Source organism: Cnephaeus nilssonii (assembly GCF_951640355.1).
Source record: "Cnephaeus nilssonii genome assembly, chromosome: 20".
NCBI classification, from domain to species: domain Eukaryota; kingdom Metazoa; phylum Chordata; class Mammalia; order Chiroptera; family Vespertilionidae; genus Cnephaeus; species Cnephaeus nilssonii.
This window is the reverse complement of record NC_137091.1, coordinates 52,000,602-52,022,942: the sequence shown is the minus strand read 5'-3', so window position 1 is coordinate 52,022,942 and position 22,341 is coordinate 52,000,602. Positions and strand designations below refer to the sequence as shown.

At 57.3% G+C, this 22,341-nt stretch overlaps 4 protein-coding genes across 5 annotated transcripts; 2 read left to right on the top strand and 2 right to left on the bottom strand.

Moving 5' to 3' along the window:
• Positions 1-137: 137 nt before the first annotated feature.
• On the top strand, positions 138-6,876 carry ZNF132 (zinc finger protein 132). Its single transcript, XM_079760147.1, has 3 exons — positions 138-433; positions 2,623-2,791; positions 4,246-6,876. The coding sequence occupies exons 1-3, from the start codon at positions 419-421 to the stop codon at positions 6,705-6,707; spliced, it is 2,646 nt and encodes an 881-aa protein (XP_079616273.1). The 5' UTR covers positions 138-418; the 3' UTR covers positions 6,708-6,876.
• A 2,080-nt stretch (positions 6,877-8,956) lies between these two features.
• Positions 8,957-13,991, bottom strand: ZNF584 (zinc finger protein 584). Its single transcript, XM_079760274.1, has 3 exons — positions 13,749-13,991; positions 12,326-12,452; positions 8,957-10,533 (listed from the first exon to the last, which is right to left on the bottom strand). Exons 1-3 carry the CDS (start codon positions 13,764-13,766, stop codon positions 9,548-9,550), a joined length of 1,131 nt encoding a protein of 376 aa, XP_079616400.1. The 5' UTR covers positions 13,767-13,991; the 3' UTR covers positions 8,957-9,547.
• A 208-nt stretch (positions 13,992-14,199) lies between these two features.
• LOC307092803 (centrin-2) lies at positions 14,200-16,599 on the top strand. 2 transcript variants are annotated; one of them, XM_079760303.1, is made up of 2 exons: positions 14,200-14,282; positions 15,551-16,599. In XM_079760303.1, the coding sequence occupies exon 2, from the start codon at positions 15,617-15,619 to the stop codon at positions 16,109-16,111; it is 495 nt and encodes a 164-aa protein (XP_079616429.1). In that variant the 5' UTR covers positions 14,200-14,282; positions 15,551-15,616; the 3' UTR covers positions 16,112-16,599. The 2 variants fall into 2 exon arrangements, with proteins under 2 accessions (XP_079616429.1, XP_079616428.1); XM_079760302.1 differs by having other exon boundaries at positions 14,230-14,357.
• Positions 16,600-20,067: 3,468 nt separating this feature from the next.
• On the bottom strand, positions 20,068-22,286 carry RNF225 (ring finger protein 225). The gene is made up of 2 exons (XM_079760288.1): positions 21,856-22,286; positions 20,068-21,558 (listed from the first exon to the last, which is right to left on the bottom strand). Exon 2 carries the CDS (start codon positions 21,545-21,547, stop codon positions 20,573-20,575), a length of 975 nt encoding a protein of 324 aa, XP_079616414.1. The 5' UTR covers positions 21,548-21,558; positions 21,856-22,286; the 3' UTR covers positions 20,068-20,572.
• Between the last annotated feature and the right edge of the window lie 55 nt (positions 22,287-22,341).

Here is a 22,341-nt window from a genome sequence, read left to right as displayed (position 1 = left end):
GGCTAAAAAAAAAGAGTTGTTGTTGGCGGCGAGCCTGGAGCCAATCAGGGTCCGAGGAGGGTTTCCTAGGAGGGGTTTCCAAAGGGGGGGCGGGATTTCCGTAGTTGCCTGCGCCTGTCCGTTTCGCCCGGGGCGCTCCGCACCGGCCGCCGCTGGGCGAAGGAGAAGGGGCCCGGGAAGGGTCGGGACCTTCACCGCGACTTTGCAGACACTCTCACCCCCGCGGTGCCTCCTTCGGTTTTCCCGGGGCTGGACTGACGCGACGAGTCTCCGCGCTCCGTCTGGGTCCCACGGCCTCTGGAGGGAGGAAGATCCCAGGTTCTCAGTTCCGCTGATACCGGGAGACCGAGGCCGCCCACCCAGTGGTGCGCGGGGTACGGGTGAACCCGCAGGGTCCCACCCAGCCGGCAGCGTCGCGATGGATTCTCCGCGGGTGAGTGGGGATCCCCGCCCCATGATCCCGGAGCCCCAGGGTCGCGTGCAGCTGTGGGTTGGGGTCAGGGCGGGGACCGAGACGCTGGGCAGAGTAGACATGGCCGGTGTGGCTCAGGGGTTAGAGTGTTGGCCCTTGCCCCAAAGGGTCGCGGGTTCGATTCCCGGTCAAGACACTTACCTGGGTTGCAGGTTCGAACCCCGGCCCCGGTTGGCGGTGGCGGGGCGGGGGGAAAGGGGGGAAAGTGTGTGTGCAGAAGGCGGCCAATCCATGTGTCTCTCTCACATGTTTCTCTCTCCCCCTCCCCGACCTCCTCTCCCTCTCCCTATCCCTCCCAATCTCTAAAAATCAGTGGGAAAAATATCCTCAGGTGAAGATTAACAATAATGTTTTTTAATATATTTTATTGATTTTCTTTACAGAGAGGAAGGGAGAGGGACAGAGAGTTAGAAGCATCGATGAGAGAGAAACATTGATCAGCTGCCTCCTGCATGCCCCCCACTGGGGATGTGCCCACAACCAAGGTACATGCCCTTGACCGGAATCGAACCTGGGACCTTTCAGTCCACAGGCCGACGCTCTATCCACTGAGCCACACCGGTTAGGGCAATAATATTTAATAGTAAAAAAGAGAGCGAGGACAGGTGTGACCGGTGAGGGCATGTGCAAGGGCCGAGGTGGAAGAGAGCAGGCGTGTTTGAGACCTACTCAAGGTTCCACGGGCTGAAGGTTGAAGCAGCTGGGCATGGAGCGAAGGCGTTTACTAGGGGGGTGATGGCTTCCTGTGGCCGTGGGAGGTTTGGAGATTTGGGGCAGGCCAGGTCAGTAATGGGTCCTGGTTGTCTTTCTCAGGTACCCTGTGTGCATAATGGAATGCGGGGACTCCAGGGAGACGCCTGTGGTGTGGACAAGGGGTGGAGGGGAGGAGAAATGTGGGTGGTATGGTCCCTGTGAAGCATCCATCTTCTATAAAAACTGCTGTTTGAAATTTTAACCCTGCTATTTTGGCTTCTGTAAACACTTGCTTGCTTAAATAATAAGGAAAATAAGACTACTCCCATTCCAGAGAGGCCGTGGACTATGCCCCAGACAGAGTTGTCAGTGCTGACACCAGGCCAGGCCTTGAGACATGGTCCATGGCCCCTTCCCAGCACGCAGGCCTTTCCCAGAAGGCCCGGAAGTCTCATTCCAAATCTGGGAGACAAAAGAGCTAGGAAAAGTATAAATAGAAAAGGTTTCCTCCATGTTGGGCAGTGGGGGGGGGCAGAATTTGAAAGGTGCATTTTTCTCTGGCCTTGCGCTTAATAAAATGTAACTCCCTTTCTCTAAGCGTGGCTTGGTTTTTTTTCCGGTCTTCTGTAACACCTGTACAAGGTAAGGGAATGTGACCCAATGGGCCCTCATGCTCCAGACTTGAGGAAGAAAGGAGAGTCCCAATTTTCTCACATCTGGGGGGACATAAAGGAAATTGGCCAGTGGGGGGAGGGGCTGTGTGCCAGCCCAGAGCTCAGAGAGCATCCATTGCCCACCTGCCTTTTGTTTTTGTTCTTTTAAAATGTATTTTATTGATTTTTTTTACAGATAGGAAGGGAGAGGGAGAGAGAGTTAGAAACATCGATCAGCTGCCTCCTGCACACCCCCCACTGGGGATGTGGCCGCAACCAAGGTACATGCCCTTGACCAGAATCCAACCTGGGACCCTTCAGTCCGCAGGCCGGTGCTCTATCTACTGAGCCAAACTGGCCAGGGCCCCACCTGCCTTCTGTTGTTCTAGGTTGGATTGGCCTGAGTACAGTGACTGCAAGGAGAAAGGGACACCAGTGGTTCCGGGGCGGGTTACCTCCTCTGATGTGGGGGCCTGAGGAGGAGGAGAGGCTTCGTGTGGGTGAGGGGAGGATGGCCTGAGGGGGGTGTCACAAGAAGAGGAGAGAGTGTCGGCCTGCGGACTGATTCCGGTCAAGGGCATGTACCTTGGTTTTGGACATATCCCCAGTGGGGAGTGTGCAGGAGGCAACTGATAGATGTTTCTAACTCTCTATCCCTTTCTCTTCCTTTCTGTAAAAAATCAAAACATTTTAACAAAAAGAAGAGGAGGAGGAGAAGACAGTGGCAGAGATTGCAGAACTCTGAGTCACAGGTCAAGGGCCTGGAATGGGCCCGTTGGAGCATTTTGTGTGTTTGTTTTCCAGCCTGCCTGTGGGCCCCCCGGCTCAGCTGTCTCCTCACTGCAGTGCCCAGTGACCTTCGAGGACGTGGCCGTGCACTTCTCCCAGGAGGAGTGGGGGCTCCTTGATGAGGCTCGGAGGCGCCTGTACCGCGATGTGACGCTGGAGGTCTTTGAGCTCATGGCCTCACTTGGTAAGGCCCTCTGCCTGCTCGCACCATGGTGACCAGCGTCCGCCCTGTGGCTTTTACCGTAGAAAGTTCTGTTTGTCCACAAGCCCAGCCATGGATGCTGCTTCCTTCCCAGGTTTCATGTTGCAGGGACCTGGCTGTGTGCACCCCTCTGTCTCTTCCTGGGCAGCCTCATGCATGGTCCTCATAGCTGCTGCCTAGGACCCCACGGGAGCAGAGGTCGGGGATCCGGCATCTCCAGGCTGCCTAATGGATCCCACTGAGCTTGACCCCGTGTGGGGTCCTGCCCTGGTTCTGCCCCTTCCATAAGGTGATTTTTCAAAACAGCTTCATTAAGATACACCATAAGTTCACCCCTTTATACAGAGAGGGAGAGGGATAGAGAGTTAGAAACATCGATGAGAGAGAAACATCCATCAGCTGCCTCCTGCACACCTCCTACTGGGGATGTGCCCGCAACCGAGGCACATGCCCTTGACCGGAATCAAACCTAGGACCCTTCAGTCTGCAGGCCGATGCTCTATCCACTGAGCCAAACCGGTCAGGGCTAAGTTCACCCCTTTAAAGTATATATTTACACAGGTGTCTGATGATCACAATCCAATTTTAGAATATTTTCATCGCCGTCAGGGAGACTTTGTACCCACTAGCAGTCATGCCATAACCTTCCTCATCCCTTTTCCTCAAGTCCTGGGCAAAACCTCTCATCTACTTTTTGACTATACAGACTTGCTTATTCTAGACATTTCATTTAAATGGAATCACACAATACGTGACGAGCTTTCATTTAGCTTATGTTTCAGGGGTTCATCTGTGTTGTAGCATAGACAACATTCCTTCCTTCTCATGTCTGAAGAATAGCCCATTGTATAAAACTTTTTTATCCATTTGATGGGCATTTGTCTTGTCTCCATCTCTTTGGCTATTATGAAAAATGCTGCTGTGAACATTCACATACGAGTTTTTGTGTAGATATGTTTTCATTTATCTTCGGTAGATACATGGGAATAGAACTTCCCAGTTGTTTTCCAAAATGGTGGCACCATTTTACATTCCCACAGGAGTGCATGAGTGTTCCAGTTTCTCTGTTTCCTCAGTAACACTTGTTACTGTTTTGGTTTTTTTCTTCACACCCATCCTAGTGGGTGTGAAGTGGTATCTCCTTGTGTTCTGGATTTGCATTTCTCTCACAACTAATAATGTTGAGCATCTTTCATTTGTGTGTGTGTACACACATTTTTCTTGAAGGAATATTTATTCGTGTCCTTTCCCCCATCTCTGTCCTTGCCTCTGGTGAGGCCTGGCTGGGTGCCATCCTACACAGCGGGCCCTTCAGTCTTAATTCTGTCAACAATCCCTTGGACCCCTTCTTATATGGGTCAGTTACACATTCCTAATGAAGCCACCCTTTGCACCCAATTGAACACTCAGTTAACAAGAAGTTTCTCTGTTTTTAGGTTGTTGGCATGAAGTGGAAGACCAGGAGGTCTGTTCCAAGCAGAATGCTTCTGTAGAAGGGGTGTCCCAGGTCAGGATCCCCAATACACATCCTTCTACCGAGAAGGCTGATACCTGTGACATGTGTGGCCCCTTTATGAGAGACATTTTGCACCTTGATGAGCATCAGGGAACACATCCTGAGGAGACCCCCTACACGTGTGGAGCATGTGCAAGAAGGTTTTGGTTCAGTGCGAACCTTCCCCAGCACCAGGAACAGCAGAGTGGAGGGAAGTCCTGCAGATGGGACAAGGACAGGGATTCATCTGTGAAGAGCTCTGTAGTCTGCCTGTCAGAGAAGCCCCTCACTTGCAGGGACGGATGGAAGGATGTCTCAGACAGCCATGACCTCCGCCAGCACCCGGCCGTCAACTGCAGTGGGAAGTCACGTAGGAACACAGAGTGCAGGGAGGCCCTCCCACACAGTTCCAGCCTTGGGAAGTTCCCAGGAGTCCATACCACCAAGAAGGTCCTCAACCACTTGAGAACTCTCTCTGAAGATTCACCATTTAGATGCCCAACAGTTGTAAATTCCTTAGAAGAGAAATCAACCCTTGTTAATTACCAAAAATTTCACACTGGAGAAACATCTCACGTGTGTAAAGAGTGTGGGAAGGCCTTTAGGGACCCATCTAAGCTGAGGGAACACCAGAAATTTCACACTGGAATAAAACACTACGAGTATAGTGACTGTGAGAAAATCCTCAGCCACAAACTCACACTTGTTCAACACCAGAGAATTCACACAGAAAGGCCTTACGAGTGCAGTGCATGGGGGAAAGCCTTGACTACCAGGTCACACCTCACTCAGCATGAGAAAGTTCATGCTGGAGAAAGGCCTTTTGAGTGCAGCGAGTGTGGAAAAGCTTTTAACAACAACTCTGAGCTTGTTAAGCACCAGAGAGTTCACACTGGAGAGCGGCCCTTTGAGTGTGGCGAGTGTGGAAGAGACTTCAAGCAAAGCTCCCACCTCCTTCGACATCAGAAAGTTCACACCGGAGAGCGGCCCTTTGGGTGCAGTGACTGTGGGAAAACCTTCAGCAGTAGCACCACCCTCACTCAGCACCAGAGAGTACACACCGGGCAAAGGCCATATGAGTGCAGCCAATGTGGGAAAACCTTCAGCCGCGGTTCCAGCCTGCTTCAGCACTGCAGGATTCACACTGGAGAAAGGCCTTTTGAGTGCAGTGAGTGTGGAAGAACTTTTAACAAAAACTCCAATCTTGCTCAGCACCAGAGAGTTCACAGTGGAGAGCGGCCTTATGAATGCAGTGAATGTGGAGGAGGCTTCAGCCGAAGATCCCACCTCCTGCGACATCAGAAAGTTCACACCGGAGAGCGGCCCTTTGGGTGCGGCCAATGTGGGAAGGCCTTCAGCACTAGCACCACACTCACTCAGCACCAGAGAGTACACACCGGTCAGAAGCCATACGAGTGCAGCAAATGTGGGAAAACCTTCAGCCGCCATTCCAGCCTGGTTCAGCACTGCAAGATTCACACTGGAGAAAGGCCTTTTGAGTGCAGTGAGTGTGGGAAGGCCTTTGCTCACAGTTCCAGTCTCATTAAGCACCGGAGGATTCACACTGGGGAAAAGCCTTTTGAGTGCAGTGAATGTGGAAGAGCTTTTAATAAAACCTCCAATCTTGCTAAGCACCAGAGAGTTCACAGTGGAGAGCGGCCTTTCGAATGCAGTGAATGTGGAAAACACTTCAGGCAAAGCTCCCACCTCCTTCGACATCAGAAAGTTCACACTGGAGAGCAACCTTTGGAATGTGGGAAAGCCTTTAGCCATAGCACCACTGTCACTCGGCACCAGAGAGTACACACCGGGCAAAGGCCATACGAGTGCAGCAAATGTAGGAAAACCTTCAGCTGCCGTTCCAGCCTGGTTCAGCACGGCAGGATTCACACTGGAGAAAGGCCTTTTGAGTGCAGTGAGTGTGGGAAGGCCTTTGCTCACAGCTCCAGCCTCATTAAGCACCGGAGGATTCACACCAAGGAAAGGCCATATGAGTGCAATGAATGTGGGAAATCCTTTAGCCAAAACTCCATTCTCGTGAAACATCAGAAAATTCACACTGGAGAAAGGCCTTACGGGTGCAGTGAGTGTGGGAAGTTCTTTAGCCAAAAGCACAGCCTCGTTTATCATTGGAGAGTTCACACGGGAGAAAGGCCTTTTGAGTGCAATGAATGCCAGAGAGCCTTCAGCACCAACTCTCACCTGGTTCGTCATCAGAGAGTTCACACACAAGAAAAGCCCTACGAGTGCAGTCAGTGTGGGAAAGCTTTTAGTGAGAGATCCACCCTTATTCAACACCAGGTAGTTCACACCAGAGAAAGGACTTGCGAGTGTGGCCACTGTGGGAAAGTCTTCAGCCGCCTCTGCAGCCTTGCTCAGCATAAAAGGATTCATACTGCATGACCACAAAACATTTCCCCAATAGGTGTTTTTTTTTCTTTTTTTTTCTGCTATGCATTCAGCCTACTGGGAACATTTTACTAACCTTAGCATTGCATTCAGCCTACTGGGAACATTTTACTAACCTTAGCATTGCATTCAGCCTACTGGGAACATTTTACTAACCTTAATTCACATTGCCAGATAACTGTCCACTATAAATCTAACACAAGCTATAGGAGGTTTTTGTAATAGCCATTGGTAATCAGATTTGATGATAGCCATCTTAGATGTCTGGGGCCTTGATGTCCTTTGTCTAGCTAATTCTTCTCAGTTACCATACAGCTTATGATCAAAAGAATCTCTATTCCTGTTAAATAGGACTGACTGAAATGACATCAGGATTGAGCGAAAAAGGGAGTAATTAAGACTCAAACTCAAGCCCTAACCGGTTTGGCTCAGTGGATAGAGTGTTGGCCTGCGGACTGAGAGGTCCCAGGTTCGATTCTGGCCAAGGGCATGTACCTTGGTTGTGGGCACATCCTCAGTGGGGGGCGTGCAGAAGGCAGCCGATTGATGTTTCTAACTATCCCTCTCCCTTCCTCTCTGTAAAAAATCAATAAAATATATATTTTTAAAAAAGACTCAAACTCAGGAGGAACTAAGGCAGTAGAAGAACTCAGAACATGTGAAATTCCTTAAATAAAAGTTTATTAACTTTAAATAATGGTGTCTATGTTACAAATAAAGCCCTCTATACTTTTTGTAAAAAAAAAAAAAAAAAGGATTCATACCTGAGAGGAGCCTTTTGGATATGGACTTTGTGAGTCCAGCTTCATGTAGCAGAACCCACACAGAGAAATTACCTTTGTGTCCACTGATGTGGAGAAAACTTCCGGAGCTACTGTGTCCTTGCTGTGCAGCCTAGGAACCTGGCCAGACCTGTGTCCCCTGAAGCACAATCCAAATATTTGCAGTGGTATCTGCATATGCACAGAGAAAACATCATCCTGGGCCCTCCTTCCCCTTTCCCAGAGCTAATCCGGATTGTCCTGGACCCAACGGAATGGCTTCATTCCCATTGCCTCCGAGAAGGTTCTGGAACGAACTGGCCCCATGCTGGGTGAGGGGCCTTGAGGGACGTCCAGCTGGGGCTTCTTGGGAAGATGTGTGTTCCCCAAGGGTGGGTGGTATTCAATGGAAAAATTTCCCACGAGTTCCAGTATTGTTATTCCGATGTTAATATTCACAACTGCCACTAGTTTATTTTGTAAAACTGACATTTTGTCTGGTCGCCATGAAGACTAAGCTCTTCATATACTAGAGTCGCAAAGAATCACTTGGTTTCCTTAGGTGATGTCATGGACCAGTGGTCGGCAAACTCGTTAGTCAACAGAGCCAAATATCAACAGTACAACAATTGAAATTTCTTTTGAGAGCCAAATTTTTTAAACTTCTTCTAATGCCACTTCTTCAAAATAGACTCGCCCAGGCCGTGGTATTTTGTGGAAGAGCCACACTGAAGGGGCCAGAGAGCCGCATGTGGCTCGCGAGCCGCGGTTTGCCGACCACGGGACTAGGAGAACTCAGAGGCCTGTAGACCATGTGGTGAGCGTGACCCCAGTCACAGGTAACAGGCCTGCAATCCGCGGGAAGTTATGCAACCCACGGCCCCTGACACGTTGGTGGAAGCCCCTTCAGAGCCAGCTCAGACCCACTAGCGTGCCCCAAAACCCCCGCCCCTCCCCCCCCCCCCCCCCCCCCCCCCCCGCTCCTGTCTGCAGTGTTCCTGAGCCACGTCTTTTCCCACAGGCCCAGCGGGTTTTATGGTTAGTCTATTAGACCTTCTTGCCACGTTCAAGTTCAGAGGACACAGCTTCGGAGCTGACTCGGAACGGCGTCCTCTGACCAAGATTGCGGACGGAGGAGCATTCCCGGGAACAAGGGCCCTGGCTGTGCTGCCCCCCCCCCCCAGACACATGAGCCTTCTTATGGCAGCTCCCCCATTCCTGATCCACCAGGAAACCCGACACCCAGAGGACATGACTCACCCACCCACCTCTCCCTCTGGTCTCAGGTGCCACTGCCAGCCAGGCCAAGTAGAGCTGTGCCCTGCCGTTCTGCCGTCTCTCCCCCACCCCCACCCCCACCTGACAAGAGTCAGGGAAGCCGTTCCCTCTATTCTTGAGCCCAGTTCTGTCCTTTATCCCCTCACACAGAGACCAGAATCCCCAGGATTAAAGGTGACAAGGCCTTTTTTTAAAAAAATGGTTTTATTGCTTTTAGACAGAGAAAGGGGAAGGGAGAGAAAGAAACATCCATCGATGAGAGAGAACCATCGATCTGCTGCCTCTCTGCGTGTCCGCTGCTGGGGACCGAGCCCGCAAACCGGGCATATGCCCTGACTGAGAATGGGATCAACAACCTCTGTGTGCACGGGATGTTCAACCCATTGGCCACACTGGCCAACATTGCTGTGCCCTCCAGAGCAGTGTGAAACAGGTGCCCGTGCAGTGTCAACAGTACGAGAGACCAGTTCACCTTCCCCGCACGCCTCAGTGGGCACTGCTGGGTCATGCCCACACCTAAACCAGTCGGGATGTAACGCCCAATATGGGCTCCAACACTCAGGACTCTGTTCTACACGGAGCAGGGAGCACCCTGGGGTGACAGATGCCACGGTGGGGACTGCCGGACAGCAGAGGCCTGGGCAGGTCCAAGTGCAACACAGCTCCCGAAAGCTTCCCACACGCCTGACCCCTCCCAGCAGGTGTGTTGGGGTGTGCCTGGCTCCTCTCCTCAATCTCCTTCCACACTGAGCAAGGTGGCAGCTATGGCAAACAGCCTTCCCACATCGCGGACGCCTATGACCTTGCCGCTGTGTGGACTTTCTTGTGCTGAAGGAGCGTGGAGCTGTGTTTGAAGGCTTTCCCGCATTCCGCGCACTCATAGGCCCTTTGCCCCGTGTGGAACTGCTGGTGCCGGTTGCGGTAGGACCGGGTGGTGAAGGTCTTCCCACACAGGCTGCACTCGTAGGGCCGTTCGCCGGTGTGGACCTTCTGGTGCTGGTACAGGCCAGAGCGGGTCACGTACGCTTTCCCACACTGCGTGCACGCGTGAGGCTTCTCTCCGGTGTGAACTCTCTGGTGGAGGGTGAAGCTCTGGCTGTATTTAAAGAACTTCCCACATTCCCGGCACTCATACGGCCTGTCTCCGATGTGAACCCTCCGGTGCCGGATGAGGGTGGACAGGACACTGAAGGCTTTGCCGCATTCCCCGCAGGCGTAGGGCCTCTCTCCGGTGTGGACCCTCCGGTGCAGGGTGAGGGCGTCTTTGCGGTTGAAGGTTCTCCCGCACTCGCCACACCCGAAAGGCTTGATGCCCATGTGCACCTTCTGGTGCTTCCTCAGCTTCGATGGGTAACTGAAGGCCTTCCCACACGTGTGACACACGTGGGGCGTTGCTCCCGCGTGGGTCTTCCTGTGACCGACCAGGGCCGCGCTCTCCTTGGGGGCATTTCCGCCTTTGGGGCACCCACAGGGCCTCTCTTCACGGTGAGTTACCAGGTGGTCGAGGAGAGCGAAGGCCTCCAGGAAGGCTTTCCCGCAGCCGCTGCACCGGACTCCCTGCTGCTGCTGCTGGCGACGGGAGCTGGGTGGCCAGGGCTCCCGGAGCCCCGTGCTGCCGTGGGGCCGCCCCGCACCGTGGGTGGCCTGGTGCTGGAGGGGGCCTGGCGGGGCAGGGACGTCCTCCTCAGGCTCCCCACACTGAGGGTGCTCTGACCGGTGGACTCTGCAGCTCTTCACCTGCTGCGGAGGGGCCTCCGCGTTGTCCAGTCTCCGGGGACACCCTGAAATAGCAAGGTCATGTGCCAAGATCTGGGTGAGAGGGAGGAGACACCTCTAACCTAGGTGCGTGCGACACACCCATACAGGAGCCCAGATGGCCAGGAGGTGGCGGGGGACTGTCTGGGTGAGAAAGGGCTGGCGCGGCACCGCAGGGCTCTGCCAGGTCGCAGCCCCGGGCAGACCTGGACAGGGGCGAGGAGCGGTACGGGGAGAGCTCAGCCCCCGCATCACGACCCTGCAGTGGCGTCCGGCAGGAACCGAGCTGCTGGTGACGGTGAGCACCTGAAGAGGCTGCGTCTACACCGAGGAGAAGACGATGGAGCACAGGGAAGGGGAAATGAGAAGATACAGAGGCCAAGAGGTGGGTCCTCAGGGCCTGACCAGGGTGGAGCTGGGAAAGGGAGGGGGGAAACGCCAGTGCACGCAGACCCCGCCACCAGCACGCTGCAGTCCACCCCTGAGAACGAGGCGCCTCCAGCCCCACTCGCCAAGACCAGGACCCCTCCCGGCTCCCGCTCTGCAGACCAGAGTCACGCCCACCATGCTGGGGACCCAGGGCTCCTCTTCACCCTCCAGTTGGGCCGCCACATGGGACCCAGAAGGAACAAATCCTAGGAGGAGACAGTGTAAGAGGCCAGCCCAGCCGGCCACACACCACAGGAAGCTCGTGTCACCATGGCAACCAGGAGGAAACTGAGGATCAGAAAAGAAACCTCCCCTGTAATTTAAACATTCACTGAGGCCCGGCCAATGTGGCTCAATGGTTGAGCGTTGACCTATGAACCAGGAGGTCACGGTTCGACTCCCAGTCAGGGCACACGCCCGGGTCACGGGCTCGATCCCCAGCGTGGACCGTGCAGGAGGCGCCAATGGATGATTCTCTCTCATCATTGATGTTTCTCACTCTCTCTCTCCCTCTCCCTTCCTCTCTGAAAACAATAAAAATATATTTTTTTAAAAATTATAGAACAGCCCTGGCTGGTTTGGCTCAGTGGATGGAGTGTCAGCCTGAGGACTGAGGGATCCCAGGTTTGATTCCAGCCAAGGGCACATACCAGGTTGCAGGCTCGATGCCCAGTAGAAAGCATGCTGGAGGCAGCCGATCCATGATTCTCTCTCATCACTGATGTTTCTATCTACCTCTCCCTCTCCCTTCCTCTCTGAAATCAATAAAAATATTTTTTTTTAAATTACAGAACATGCCCTAACCGGTTTGGCTCAGTGGATAGAGCATAGGCCTGCGGACTGAAGGGTCCCGGGTTCGATTCCAGTCAAGGGCATGTACCCTGGTTGCGGGCACATCCCCAGTAGGGGGTGTGCAGGAGGCGGCTGATCAATGTTTCTCTCTCATCGATGTTTCTGACTCTCTCTCCCTCTCCCTTCCTCTCTGTAAAAAATCAATAAAGTAAAATAAAAATTATAGAACAGCTAAATAAATGGAAAGACTTGTCACGTCCATGGATTGAAAGACATTAAGATGGCAATACTCCCCAAACTGAACTACTGATTCGAGTTCATGGCTCACGCCGGGCCCAGGGAGGGGGCCTTATAGAATATCTTTTGTGGGAAGAAGGCATACCCTGGCCACAGAGAAGCCATGGCTTCCGCAGGGTCACAGAGCTGTGGCGGAGAGAGGCGGAGACAAGCACACGCCCAGTGCCCAGCCCCTGCACCGGGCACCAACCCGGAGACTGGGGAGGAAGCAGCCTCCGTGGGGGGCTGTAGGATGAACAGGAATTCCCGTGGGGAACAGCCAGAGACGGTCCGTTTGCTGGCGGAGCCTGAGAGCCTTACCGATCGAGACGGTGAGCGAGAAGTTCTCCAACATCACATCCCGGTACAGGCTCTTCTGGGCGGGAGTGAGGAGCCTCCACTCCTCCCGGGAGAAATACACAGCCACGTCCTCGAAGGTGACCAGGCCCTGTGAGGACGGCGTCCACTCAGCCTCGGGGTCAGCAGCGGCCAGAAGAGCCAACCAGAATGCAGACCAGAGGGTCCCGACCTGTCTTTGGCCGTGCCCCACCTAACCATCTCTAAATCCCTGATGCCCCACCCCCGTGACATGTAATTCTTATTATTCAAAAAATGAACTGTTGCCCTAGCCCGTGTGGCTCAGTGGATAGAGCGTCGGCCTGCGAACTGAAGGGTCCCAGGTTCGATTCCGGTCAAGGGCACATGCCCGGGTTGCGGACTCCATCCCCAGTGGGGGGTGTACAGGAGGCAGCTGATCGATGTTTCTCTCTCATCGATGTTTCTGACTCCCTCTCCCTTCCTCTCTGTAAAAAAATCAATAAAATATATTTTAAAATAATAATAATAATAAATGAACTGTTCACGTGGAGGAGGCCTAAACAGCCATGAACTTGGTCTAAATAAGCTTCCAAAGAACATGGCATCCGTCAAAGAGAAAAATGAAAGAACGGAAGGACAGCTGAAGGACTGGAGGAAGAAATCACTAAGAAATTGTTTAAAAAATAATAATAATATGAAGTGACATGGGAAAGTAGCAAATAAATTTCAAAACATATAATAGGGAACTTAAGTGCATAAATATGTCACAGTATATATTTATACGCTGTATATAAGGCCCCTAGAGCCGTAAGAAATGCAAAAAGTTCACTGTTAATAACTCAATTCTCCAGTTGCCCCCCTTAAAAATCAAACTGCCCCCTGTGGGTGTGTGCCCCAGGATGGGAACCCCTCAAGTCCACAGGACCCATCCAGGCCTGGACCTGGGGCTCCGAGTCCTGCCACGTCTTTCCCTTTGCGCCCCCGCCCCCACCCACACTCCCCCTCTCCCTGAGCCCCCACTTCGGAGGCCCCCCCAGCGCCCCAGGGCCCTGCACCCGGCTCACGGCCCAGGCTGGGGACCAGACAGCTGCCGTCCACGACCCTGGGCAGGGGCACCAGCCGCACCCCGTCTCCTGCCACCCAGGCTCCCCGAGTCCCAGGGGTCACCTCTTAGAGCTCCTCCTTCTCTCTCCGGCACCAGGACCTGGTCTAGGGCGCCCCAGCGACCCCTACGCCCACCAGGCACCCCGCCCCCCACTCCAGGGCCAGAGCGACTCCACGGAGAGCAGCCACCATCCCGCCGCCCAGAACCACGCACGCACCTCCGAGTCCGGCCCCCGCCCCCCGGCCTTGGCTCGGCTGCCGCCCCCCGCCCCCAGCCTGGCTCCGTCCTGGGCTCATCGGAACCGGACCCCGTTCCACTCACCTGCGCCTCATCGGCCATCGGAACCTGTGGGCGCAGCGACCTCCGGCCGCCGAGGCAACTGCGAAGCTCGTCATCCGCGGGGTACGTGGTTCCGAGGGCTGGACCCGTCTCCGGAGGCGCGGGGTACGCGAGCCGGACCAAGTCGGAGCCACTGTCCTTCGCCGCCGCCCGCGGGGCTCGAGGGAAGTCGCCTGCCCGTGACACACAGGCCGGGAGCCCGCCCGGACCCGCCACCGGGAGCAAACTGAGCGCCGCCGGGGAGCGCCGGAAGTCCCGCCCCGTTCGAGCTGCGGGCGACTCACGCTCGTACTGCATTTCCCAGCTCCCCACGCGGGGCCGCTTGCTGGTTGCCACGGCGACGGGGGAGCGCGCTCCCAGCTTCCGCTGGACACACACCGGAACTCCATTTCCCATAGTGCCTTGCGGGGCGTCCCAGCCGTTGCAACGGACAACGGCCCAGGAAAGGGGCGTTTCTGGGCGAGCTGCGCTCGAGGCTTGGCTGTTACTCCGGAGCCACTCGGGGCTGAGGAGCAGGTTGCTGCGCGGCCGACGGCGTCCGGGACGCGGGAGCGGGGAAGGCGAGAGAGCGGGGCGGCCCCACCGCCACCTGTACGCCGGAGGCCTGGCCGATCGCGGGGGTTGGCGAGGAGGGGGAACTGAGGCGGAGAGAACCGCGGCTGCGGGTCTGAAGCGGGTGGGAGGGAGGAGGGAGGAGGGAGCGGATATCCCGGGGCGTGGAGTTGAGGGGACGTGGGGGTTTTCTTTCTAACTTTAAAAAATATATTTGTATTGATTTCAGAGAGGAAGGGAGAGGGAGAAAGAGACATCAGTGATGAGAGAGAATCACGGATCGGCTGCCCCCTACAGGGGATCCTGTGCCCCGACCGGAATCCAACCGTGACCTCCCGGTTCATGGGTCAAAGTTCAACCACTGAGCTACTCCAGCTGGTCTTAATTTTTTATTTATTGGTTGTTAGAGGCGCGTGCGCGCGCGCACACACACACACACACACACACACACACACACACACCCGGATTTGTCCATCTTTATTTGCATTCATTGGTTGAGTTTTTTTTAATTTCTTTATTGATTAAGGTATTACATAGGTGTCCTTATTCCCCCATTACCCCCCAAACCCCCCATACATGCCCTTACCCCCCTGTTGTCTGTGTCCATTGATTAAGTTTATAGGCATGCATATAAGTCCTTTGTTTGATCTCTCCCATTGGTTGAGTCTTTTCTGTGCCCCAACCAGGGATGGAACCCACAACCTTGGCGTTCGGGGAAGACACTCTCACCAGCGGCGCTCCTGGCCCTGGCCAGGGCGAGGGGAGGCGCTTTTGTAGGATGCTCTCCAGTCCCAGCCCTGGTCAGCCCACCAGCCTCAGTTTCCCCATCCATCAACCTGGACACTGCCGCTCCCTCAGAGGAGAAAGGGGCGGGGAGAGCTGGGGGAGGACCCAGGACCCTGGTGTGCTGAGCTGGGGGGGGGGGGGGGGTCCCAGGAGCCTGGCGGGGAGATCATGTGGCCAAGAGGATGGTGCTCTGCTGAGTCCTCTGGGCATCACCCGCCTCGGGAGGTTCCCTCTTCAGGCCTGGGTACACACACACACACACACCCGTGCACCCTGGGTACACAGCGGGTGCTCAGCAAATACCTGTGGGTTACAGAGTCCCCCTGCCTCTGTCGTGACCCTTTCCCACAGGCTGAGCCCTTCCCAGGTCTAGGCCGCCCCCCAGTCTTCCCCACGGGGTTCTTGGCTTCACACACACCCCCCCTTCCTGTCCTCTTTCTCCCAAGGACCTGAAGAGACAGACGCCAGCCTCCTTGCTGGGCCTGTGCCTCCAAGGCTTGAAGAAGGCAAAGATGGCATCGTCGTCCTCCCAGCGCAAAAGGGCGAGCCCTAAGCCGGAGCTGACCAAGGAGCAGATCCAGGAGATCCGGCAGGCGTTCGACCTCTTCGATACGGATGCCACCGGGACCATTGACGTCAAGGAGCTGAAGGTGGCGATGAGGGCGCTGGGCTTCGAGCCCAAGAAAGAAGAGATTAAGAAGATGATCGGAGACATCGACAAGGAAGGGACGGGGAAGATGAATTTCAACGACTTCCTGACGGTGATGACGCAGAAGATGTGCGAGAAGGACACCAAAGAGGAGATCCTGAAGGCGTTCAAGCTCTTCGACGACGACGAGACCGGGACCATCTCGTTCAACAACCTCAAGCGTGTGGCCAAGGAGCTGGGCGAGAACCTCACGGACGAGGAGCTGCAGGAGATGATCGACGAGGCGGATCGCGACGGAGACGGCGAGGTGAATGAGCAGGAGTTCCTGCGCATCATGAAGAAGACCAGCCTCTACTGAGCCTCCCTCCTGCGCGCAAGGCTGGCTTTCGTGCCTGCTGTTGTGTGAAACCCGGGTTTCCAGAGCACAAATGTTTTTTCCCCACTAACCTCCCTGTGTAACTTTAGTAACAACCTCACACTTATTTTCAACGTTTGCAAGTTTTCTCTGACAAAAAAAAAAGTTTTTTGTGAGGTGACCGACCTGCTGCTTCCTTTAATTCTCCAAACAGAACAAGAGCCCGTTGGACTTTCACCCACCGCCGTCCTACCTTGCATTGCTTCGCTCTTGCCGCGCAGCCCGCGTGTATGCTGCCACAGAAAGACTTCGCAGGCAAACACGTGTTGTGACTTTGTCACCACAAACAGCAGGCATCTCTACGGTGGTTCTGGTTTGAATTGACACACGAGTGCAGCTTTCTCTTTAAAAAATCCAGTGAACTCTCTCACTTGCACCTGGATGTGTTTTTCCTATTTGTTTTGTCTTAAAATAAAGCCTAAGGAAAAAAAAGAGTTCCCCTTGCAAGTAGAGTGTTTACTGCAGCCCATTTTACAGAAAGAGAGAACCAAAGTCGCAAGTCCGGGCCCTGGGGCTGGCCTGCACTTTGGGGGTTCAGAGGATCTGGGAGGAGGAGCAAGCCTGGGACGGGTGGGAGGGGGCGTCCCTCAAGGGTGGAGTAGGCAGAGGGAGGGCTGGGTGGGCACAGCCCCAGGTGGCCACAGAGGCTGTAAGGCAAGCATCAGGCCGGGGGAGGCCCCCATGATCCCGCCCCAGGTTGGTTCCAGCAGCTCCTGTTTCCTGGGCAGTGGGCGGGCGGTCGGGCATCGAGGTAGTAATCAGCAGACAGGGATGCCCAGCAGCCCCCGGGCTCTGTCATCAGCCCCATTTTACAGGAGGAGAGACTGAGACCTCAGGCTTCCGGCTGGGAGGGTGGAGAACCTGGTTAGAGAGGCAGGGAGGGGCCAGCCCTGCCCTGGACCCTCAGCCACCACCTCACTGGCCCAGTCGCCCCAGAATCAGTGCCACCTGTCATCTCCCCTGCATGTCCTTGAACATTCAAGCCCTGAGGGTTCTTCCTCCAGGCAGCCTTCCTGGAACACACCCAGGCAGAGAGCATCATCTTCTGCTCTTCTGTGAACCGCCCGTCCAGGGTCCCTTTCTGGTCCCCCCCGACTGGACCCACCCTGGCAGGTCTCCTGCCCCCTCACCCCTCACGCCCCTGCATGGGGTGCAGGAGGGAAGGGATGAAGAGGGAGCTGTCTGGGACTCTGTATAAACTGGGTAATGGCCCCCACCAATGTTCAGGTCCTAATTCCAGGGATCTGCTACCTTGCACGGCAAGATGGGCCTGTCGATGTGGTTAAGGGAAGGACATTGAGCCGGGGAGATTATCCTGGCTAATCAGGATGGGCTCCCTTCATCACAATCTTTTTATTTTTTCTGTTAATCCCCATGTGAGGATCTTGTTCCATTGATTTTTAGAAAGAGTGGAAGGGAAAAGGAGAAACAGAAACATCGATGTGAGAGAGACGCATAGATTGGTTGCCTCCTGCACACACCCCGACCAGGGCCAGGGACCTGCAACCAAGGTCCGTGCCCTTGACCAGCATCAAACCCAGGACCCTTCAGTCCGTGGGCCGGCGCTCTACACACTGAGCCACACCGGCCAGGAGCAAGGCAGGGAGTCGGAGAGAGCGATCCGGAGATACTGCACTGCAGCCTGGGAGACAGGAAGCCGAGGACAGGAATGCTCCCCGGAGCCCCTATAAGGAGAGGCTGTGGATACCTGGACTGCAGTCTGGGGAGGCTGACCCTAAGACCCTAGGACGTCGGCCTGCAGAGCCGTGAGGGCCTGTGTGTGGTTCTCAGGAACAGAGCTGGTGGAAGGATGCGGCAGCCGCCAGAGAAAACGACACATCGCCAACCTTGCTCCTGCCTGACCAGCCCCTCCCTGCGGGGCTGGGCCCCAGGTGACATGCACACGCAGGTATGGGACTGGGACTGGTCCGGGGAGACACTCCCTCGGTGCCCTGCTGCTCCCACGTCCAGGCTTCCTCCCTGGAAGCGGCAGCTCCCATCCAAAGGAGCCCCGCCAGCTGCCAGGTGAGGGTGGTGGGCGGCCAGCCAGGTGGGCCCGGGTGTCCACAGGCATTCCTGGGCGGCTCCCTGGTCCCCTGCGAGGCTGTGCCTCCCTGCCTGCCAGCTGCTGAGGACCCACAGTGTCAGCAAACCAAACGAAGCCTTCAGCCCCATGGGAGTCACGCTGGAAAACGCTGGGTGCCCACAGGTGGCGTGGCTCAGGGGCTGAGCGTCCATCTATGAACCAGGAGGTCATGGTTCCATGCCTGGTCAGGGCACGTGCCCGGGTTGTGGGCTTGATTCCCCAGTGTGGGGCCGTGCAGGAGGCAGCTGATCCATGATTTTCTCTCATCGTTGATGTTTCTCTCTCTCTCCCTTTCTCTCTGAAATCAATAAAAATAGATTTTTAAAAATATATATTTTATTGATTTTTTACAGAGAGGAAGGGAGAAGGATAGAGTTAGAAACATCAATGAGAAACATCGATCAGCTGCCTCCTGCACACTCCCCACTGGGGATGTGCCCGCAACCAAGGTACATGCCCTTGACCGGAATCGAACCTGCGACCCTTCAGTCCACAGGCCGATGCTCTATCCACTGAACCACACCGGTTTCGGCAATAAAAAAATAGATTTAAAAAAAGGAAAAGGTGGGTGCCCACCCGCAACGCACAGCACCCCAACCCTGGGCTCCGTGAGGCAGGATGGGGCTCCTGGGCCGGGGGTGGGGCAGGTGACTGGTGTTTAGCTTGTGCAGAGGGAGGCTGCCATCTACCTACTCTGCAGTGACTAAGCCAGGAAGGCTTCTGAGAGGAGGAGGCCGGGAACCCCCGGGTTGCCCTCCCTGGAGGTGGCTGTCCACAGGGAGCCCAACAGGGCTGCCAGGAAGGGGCATCGCTGGCCCCAAGGAAGGAATGGATGGAGATGGGGTGATGGGGGCTCCAGTGGCCAGGGAGGTCCAGGAACAACCCCCCCACCCCCAAATCAGGTGGCACTGGCCCAGAGGGCAACTGTGGCCCCAGTGAGCCTGGTGACACAGGACCCAGACTCTGCAACCCGGCCGCCACCGAGGCTCAGTGGTTGAGCACCGACCTAGGAGCCAGGATGTTCCATTCCCGGTCAGGGCACAGGCCCAGGTTGCAGGCTCACTCCCCAGTGTGTGTGTGGGGGGCGGGGGGGGGGGGGTGGCGGTGGCGGTGGTGTCAATAATATATATAAAGAGCCCTGGCTGGTTTGGCTCAGTGGATAGAGCGTTGGCCTGTGGACTGAGGGGTCCTGGGTTCGATTCTGGTCAGGGCACAGGCCCAGGTTGCAGGCTCACTCCCCAGTGGGGGGCCTGCAGGAGGCAGCGGATCAGTGATTCTCTTTGTTGATATTTCTCCCCCTCTCTGCAGTCAATCATAGATACAGAGAGGCCAGGACCCACAGGGGACCTTGAGGCCTCCCTCCTGGCAACTGGGTACCTAGCACCCGGCTGGATGCATCCACTGGCTGATTCCCGTATGTGCCCTGACCGGGGCTTGAACCCCCAACCGTGGAGCATTGGGAGGACTTTTATCCAAGCTACCCTACCCACCCCCTCTGCCTGCAACCTGGGCTCACTCCCCTCAGCCCCCTTCTGTCTCCCAGGTCCGTGGACCTCCCTGCACTGGCCCAGCCTGCAGGCGGCAGAGCAGACAAACCCACCACCTGACCACCTGGCAGGTCAGCCCTGCGCACCCAGGTGGGGCGTTTCCAGCAGATAGCAGCAGCGGATCTGCCTCCCCCCCAGCCTCCTTCAGAGCCTTCAGCCTCTGGGGCCCCAGGATGCTCCCCAGGATGACTGGGGGTGCACTCCGTGGGACCCATGTGAGGAGCAGGGTTGGGGTGCCAATGAGGGTCCCACAGGGATGAGGACCAGGTATCCCACTCAGGAGCGCCTCCCAGCAGGGTCTTTTATTTTAATCGTCTCCCGAGGACATTTTCCCATTGATTTTTAGAGCGAGTGGGAGGGAGAGGGAAAGAGAAACATCGATGTGAGAAAAACATGGATTGGTTGCCTCCTGCACACGCCCCCACGGGGGCACCCCACAGGGCCCAGGCGGGGCAGCCTGCACACAAGGAGCGTGCCCTGAGCCACGTGACCAGAATCAAACGCCGGACCCTGCCTTCGCCGTCCGCAGGCCGAGGCTCTATGCACGGAGCCAGGCCGGCCAGGGCCCAGCACAGTCTTCATAAAGATGGGGCCGGGTGCCCGTAGGGGTGAGGGTCAGGGGTTGCTTCCTGGGGGGTGTGGGGTGTGGTGATCCCTCTGGAGACCTGGTCCCTGCCGGCGCCTCCTGGGAGGGACGGTGGCGAGGGGTTGGCAAGGCCCCAGGAGGACGCGAGGTGCCCGGACCGGAGACCGGATCTGCCAGAGGCGGATTTACTGCGACCCCCACACCCGCCCCCGGCCCCGAACCCAGCCGGGGCCGCCCTCTCCTTCCCACGCGCGGTCCGAGGGCCTGTCCAGCACCCCCTCTGCCTCCGGCGCGTCCTCGGGGCTCCCAGGAGGCTCCGCTGTGTCCTCCGCAGCCCCCGGCAGCGTGGCGTCCAGGTCACGGCCAGGGGGGCCCGGCGTCCAGGCGGGGGTCCAGGGCGCCCCGGGCTCGGGCCGCGGCGGGAACCAGGAGAATCCAGGCGCGGGGGCGAGCGCCACGAGCTGCGGCCGCGCGGAGCCCGAGGAGGAGGCGGCGTGCGGGATGAGGAAGAAGATGTAGACGCCGGAGACCACCAGGCCCGCGGCCACCAGCGCGGCGAGCGCCACGGCCGCGTTGAAGGCCCAGGTGGGGCTGTCCAGGGTCAGGCGGCGCGACAGCGGGCGGCCGAGGCGCAGCGGCGGCGGCGGGGGCGGCGGGCGCGCGGCGCGGGTCTTGCGGGGCGCGGGCGGCGGGCGCAGGTAGAGCAGCCCGCGGCGCCTGTCGAAGCGCACAGAGCCCTGGCGCGCGGGCGGGGCGCGGGCCTCGCGGGGCAGCAGGCCGACCTGCGTGGGCAGCGCGGGCAGCCCCCCGCGCGGGGCCAGGCGCGTGGGCGCGCGGCACACCGGGCAGGCCACCGCCTCGCCGCCGCCCGCCGTGGCCAGCGACAGGCGCGCCAGGCACTCGAGGCAGAAGACGTGGCCGCAGTCCAGGCGCTTGGGCAGCTTGAAGGCGCCGTCGAAGGGCGACACGCAGATGAGGCACTCCACGGGGGACGCGGGCGGCAGGATGGGGCCTGCGCTCGGGCTGCCGTCCCCGTCCTCCTCGTCCTCAGTCTCGCCCTGGTCCGGGGACTGGGGCGCGGAGAGCGCGCCGGGGGAGCTGGGGCTGGAGCCCTGCGGGACCCGCGGGCGGCGCAGCCAGGGCGGCCTGGGGCAGGGCATCCGGACCGGGCCTGCGGGGAAGGCGGTGGGAGGAGGGTGGTGCCGCAGGGGGTCCCCCCAACATGGAGCAGAGGCGGGATAGGGGGTAGATGGGAAGACTGACGGGCTCTGGAAAGGGCTGGAGAACGGAGAGGAACCCAGGGGTCAGCGCAGGTTACGCCAGACCTCGGAGATGGGGGCTGAGGGGACCGAGTGGCTGACAGGCGTGGGGAGAGCGGGACCCAGACCCCGGGAACAGAGCAGGGATAAAACCCACAACAGGGGCAAGGGCCCCCACCGAGACCCCAAGGTGCCAGGTGCCTTCCTACCTGCTGGAGCTCCTCTCTGGCTGCCAAGTCAGTTTTGACCCCAATCCCTGGCCTAGTGGCCAAGGGACACCGAGCGCCCCGCCCTGTGGGAGGGGCCCTGAGGCGGAGCCACGCCCTTAGGTTCCTGCCTGACTAGTCGGACTGCTCCTCACACCCACCAGCCGGATGTCTGAGGGTGGCGGGCAGGTGATGGCTCAGGTTGAGCCTGATGCCCAGGACGCTCAGGTGAGCGATGCTCCCCCCCCCCCCCAACCTCCTGGTGAACTCCCCACCTGGGAGGCATCGGTGCAGGGGAAGCTGGAGGCAGTTCTGGGCTGCAGCCCGACCACAGGAAGGGGCCAGCCAGCAAGAGCAAGACTGGAGTCTGCGGGCGGGAGGCGGGCAGACTCTCAGGGGGCTGCACAGGGTTGACCCATGCCAGCAGGCAGAGCTGGAAGTGGTCCCGGCCCGGCCCAGCCCACAGCGGCACCCACCAAGCCCTCCCAG

Bases quoted from the DNA above. Each gene is read 5' to 3' on its own strand.
- ZNF132 (XM_079760147.1), top strand. The intron at 2,792-4,245 runs GTAAGGCCCTCT...CTCTGTTTTTAG, and splicing joins TGAGCTCATGGCCTCACTTG to GTTGTTGGCATGAAGTGGAA.
- ZNF584 (XM_079760274.1), bottom strand. The intron at 10,534-12,325 runs GTAAGGCTCTCA...TTGCTATTTCAG, and splicing joins CTCGCTCACCGTCTCGATCG to GGTGTCCCCGGAGACTGGAC.
- LOC307092803 (XM_079760303.1), top strand. From the start codon at position 15,617: ATGGCATCGTCGTCCTCCCAGCGCAAAAGGGCGAGCCCTAAGCCGGAG.
- RNF225 (XM_079760288.1), bottom strand. From the start codon at position 21,547: ATGCCCTGCCCCAGGCCGCCCTGGCTGCGCCGCCCGCGGGTCCCGCAG.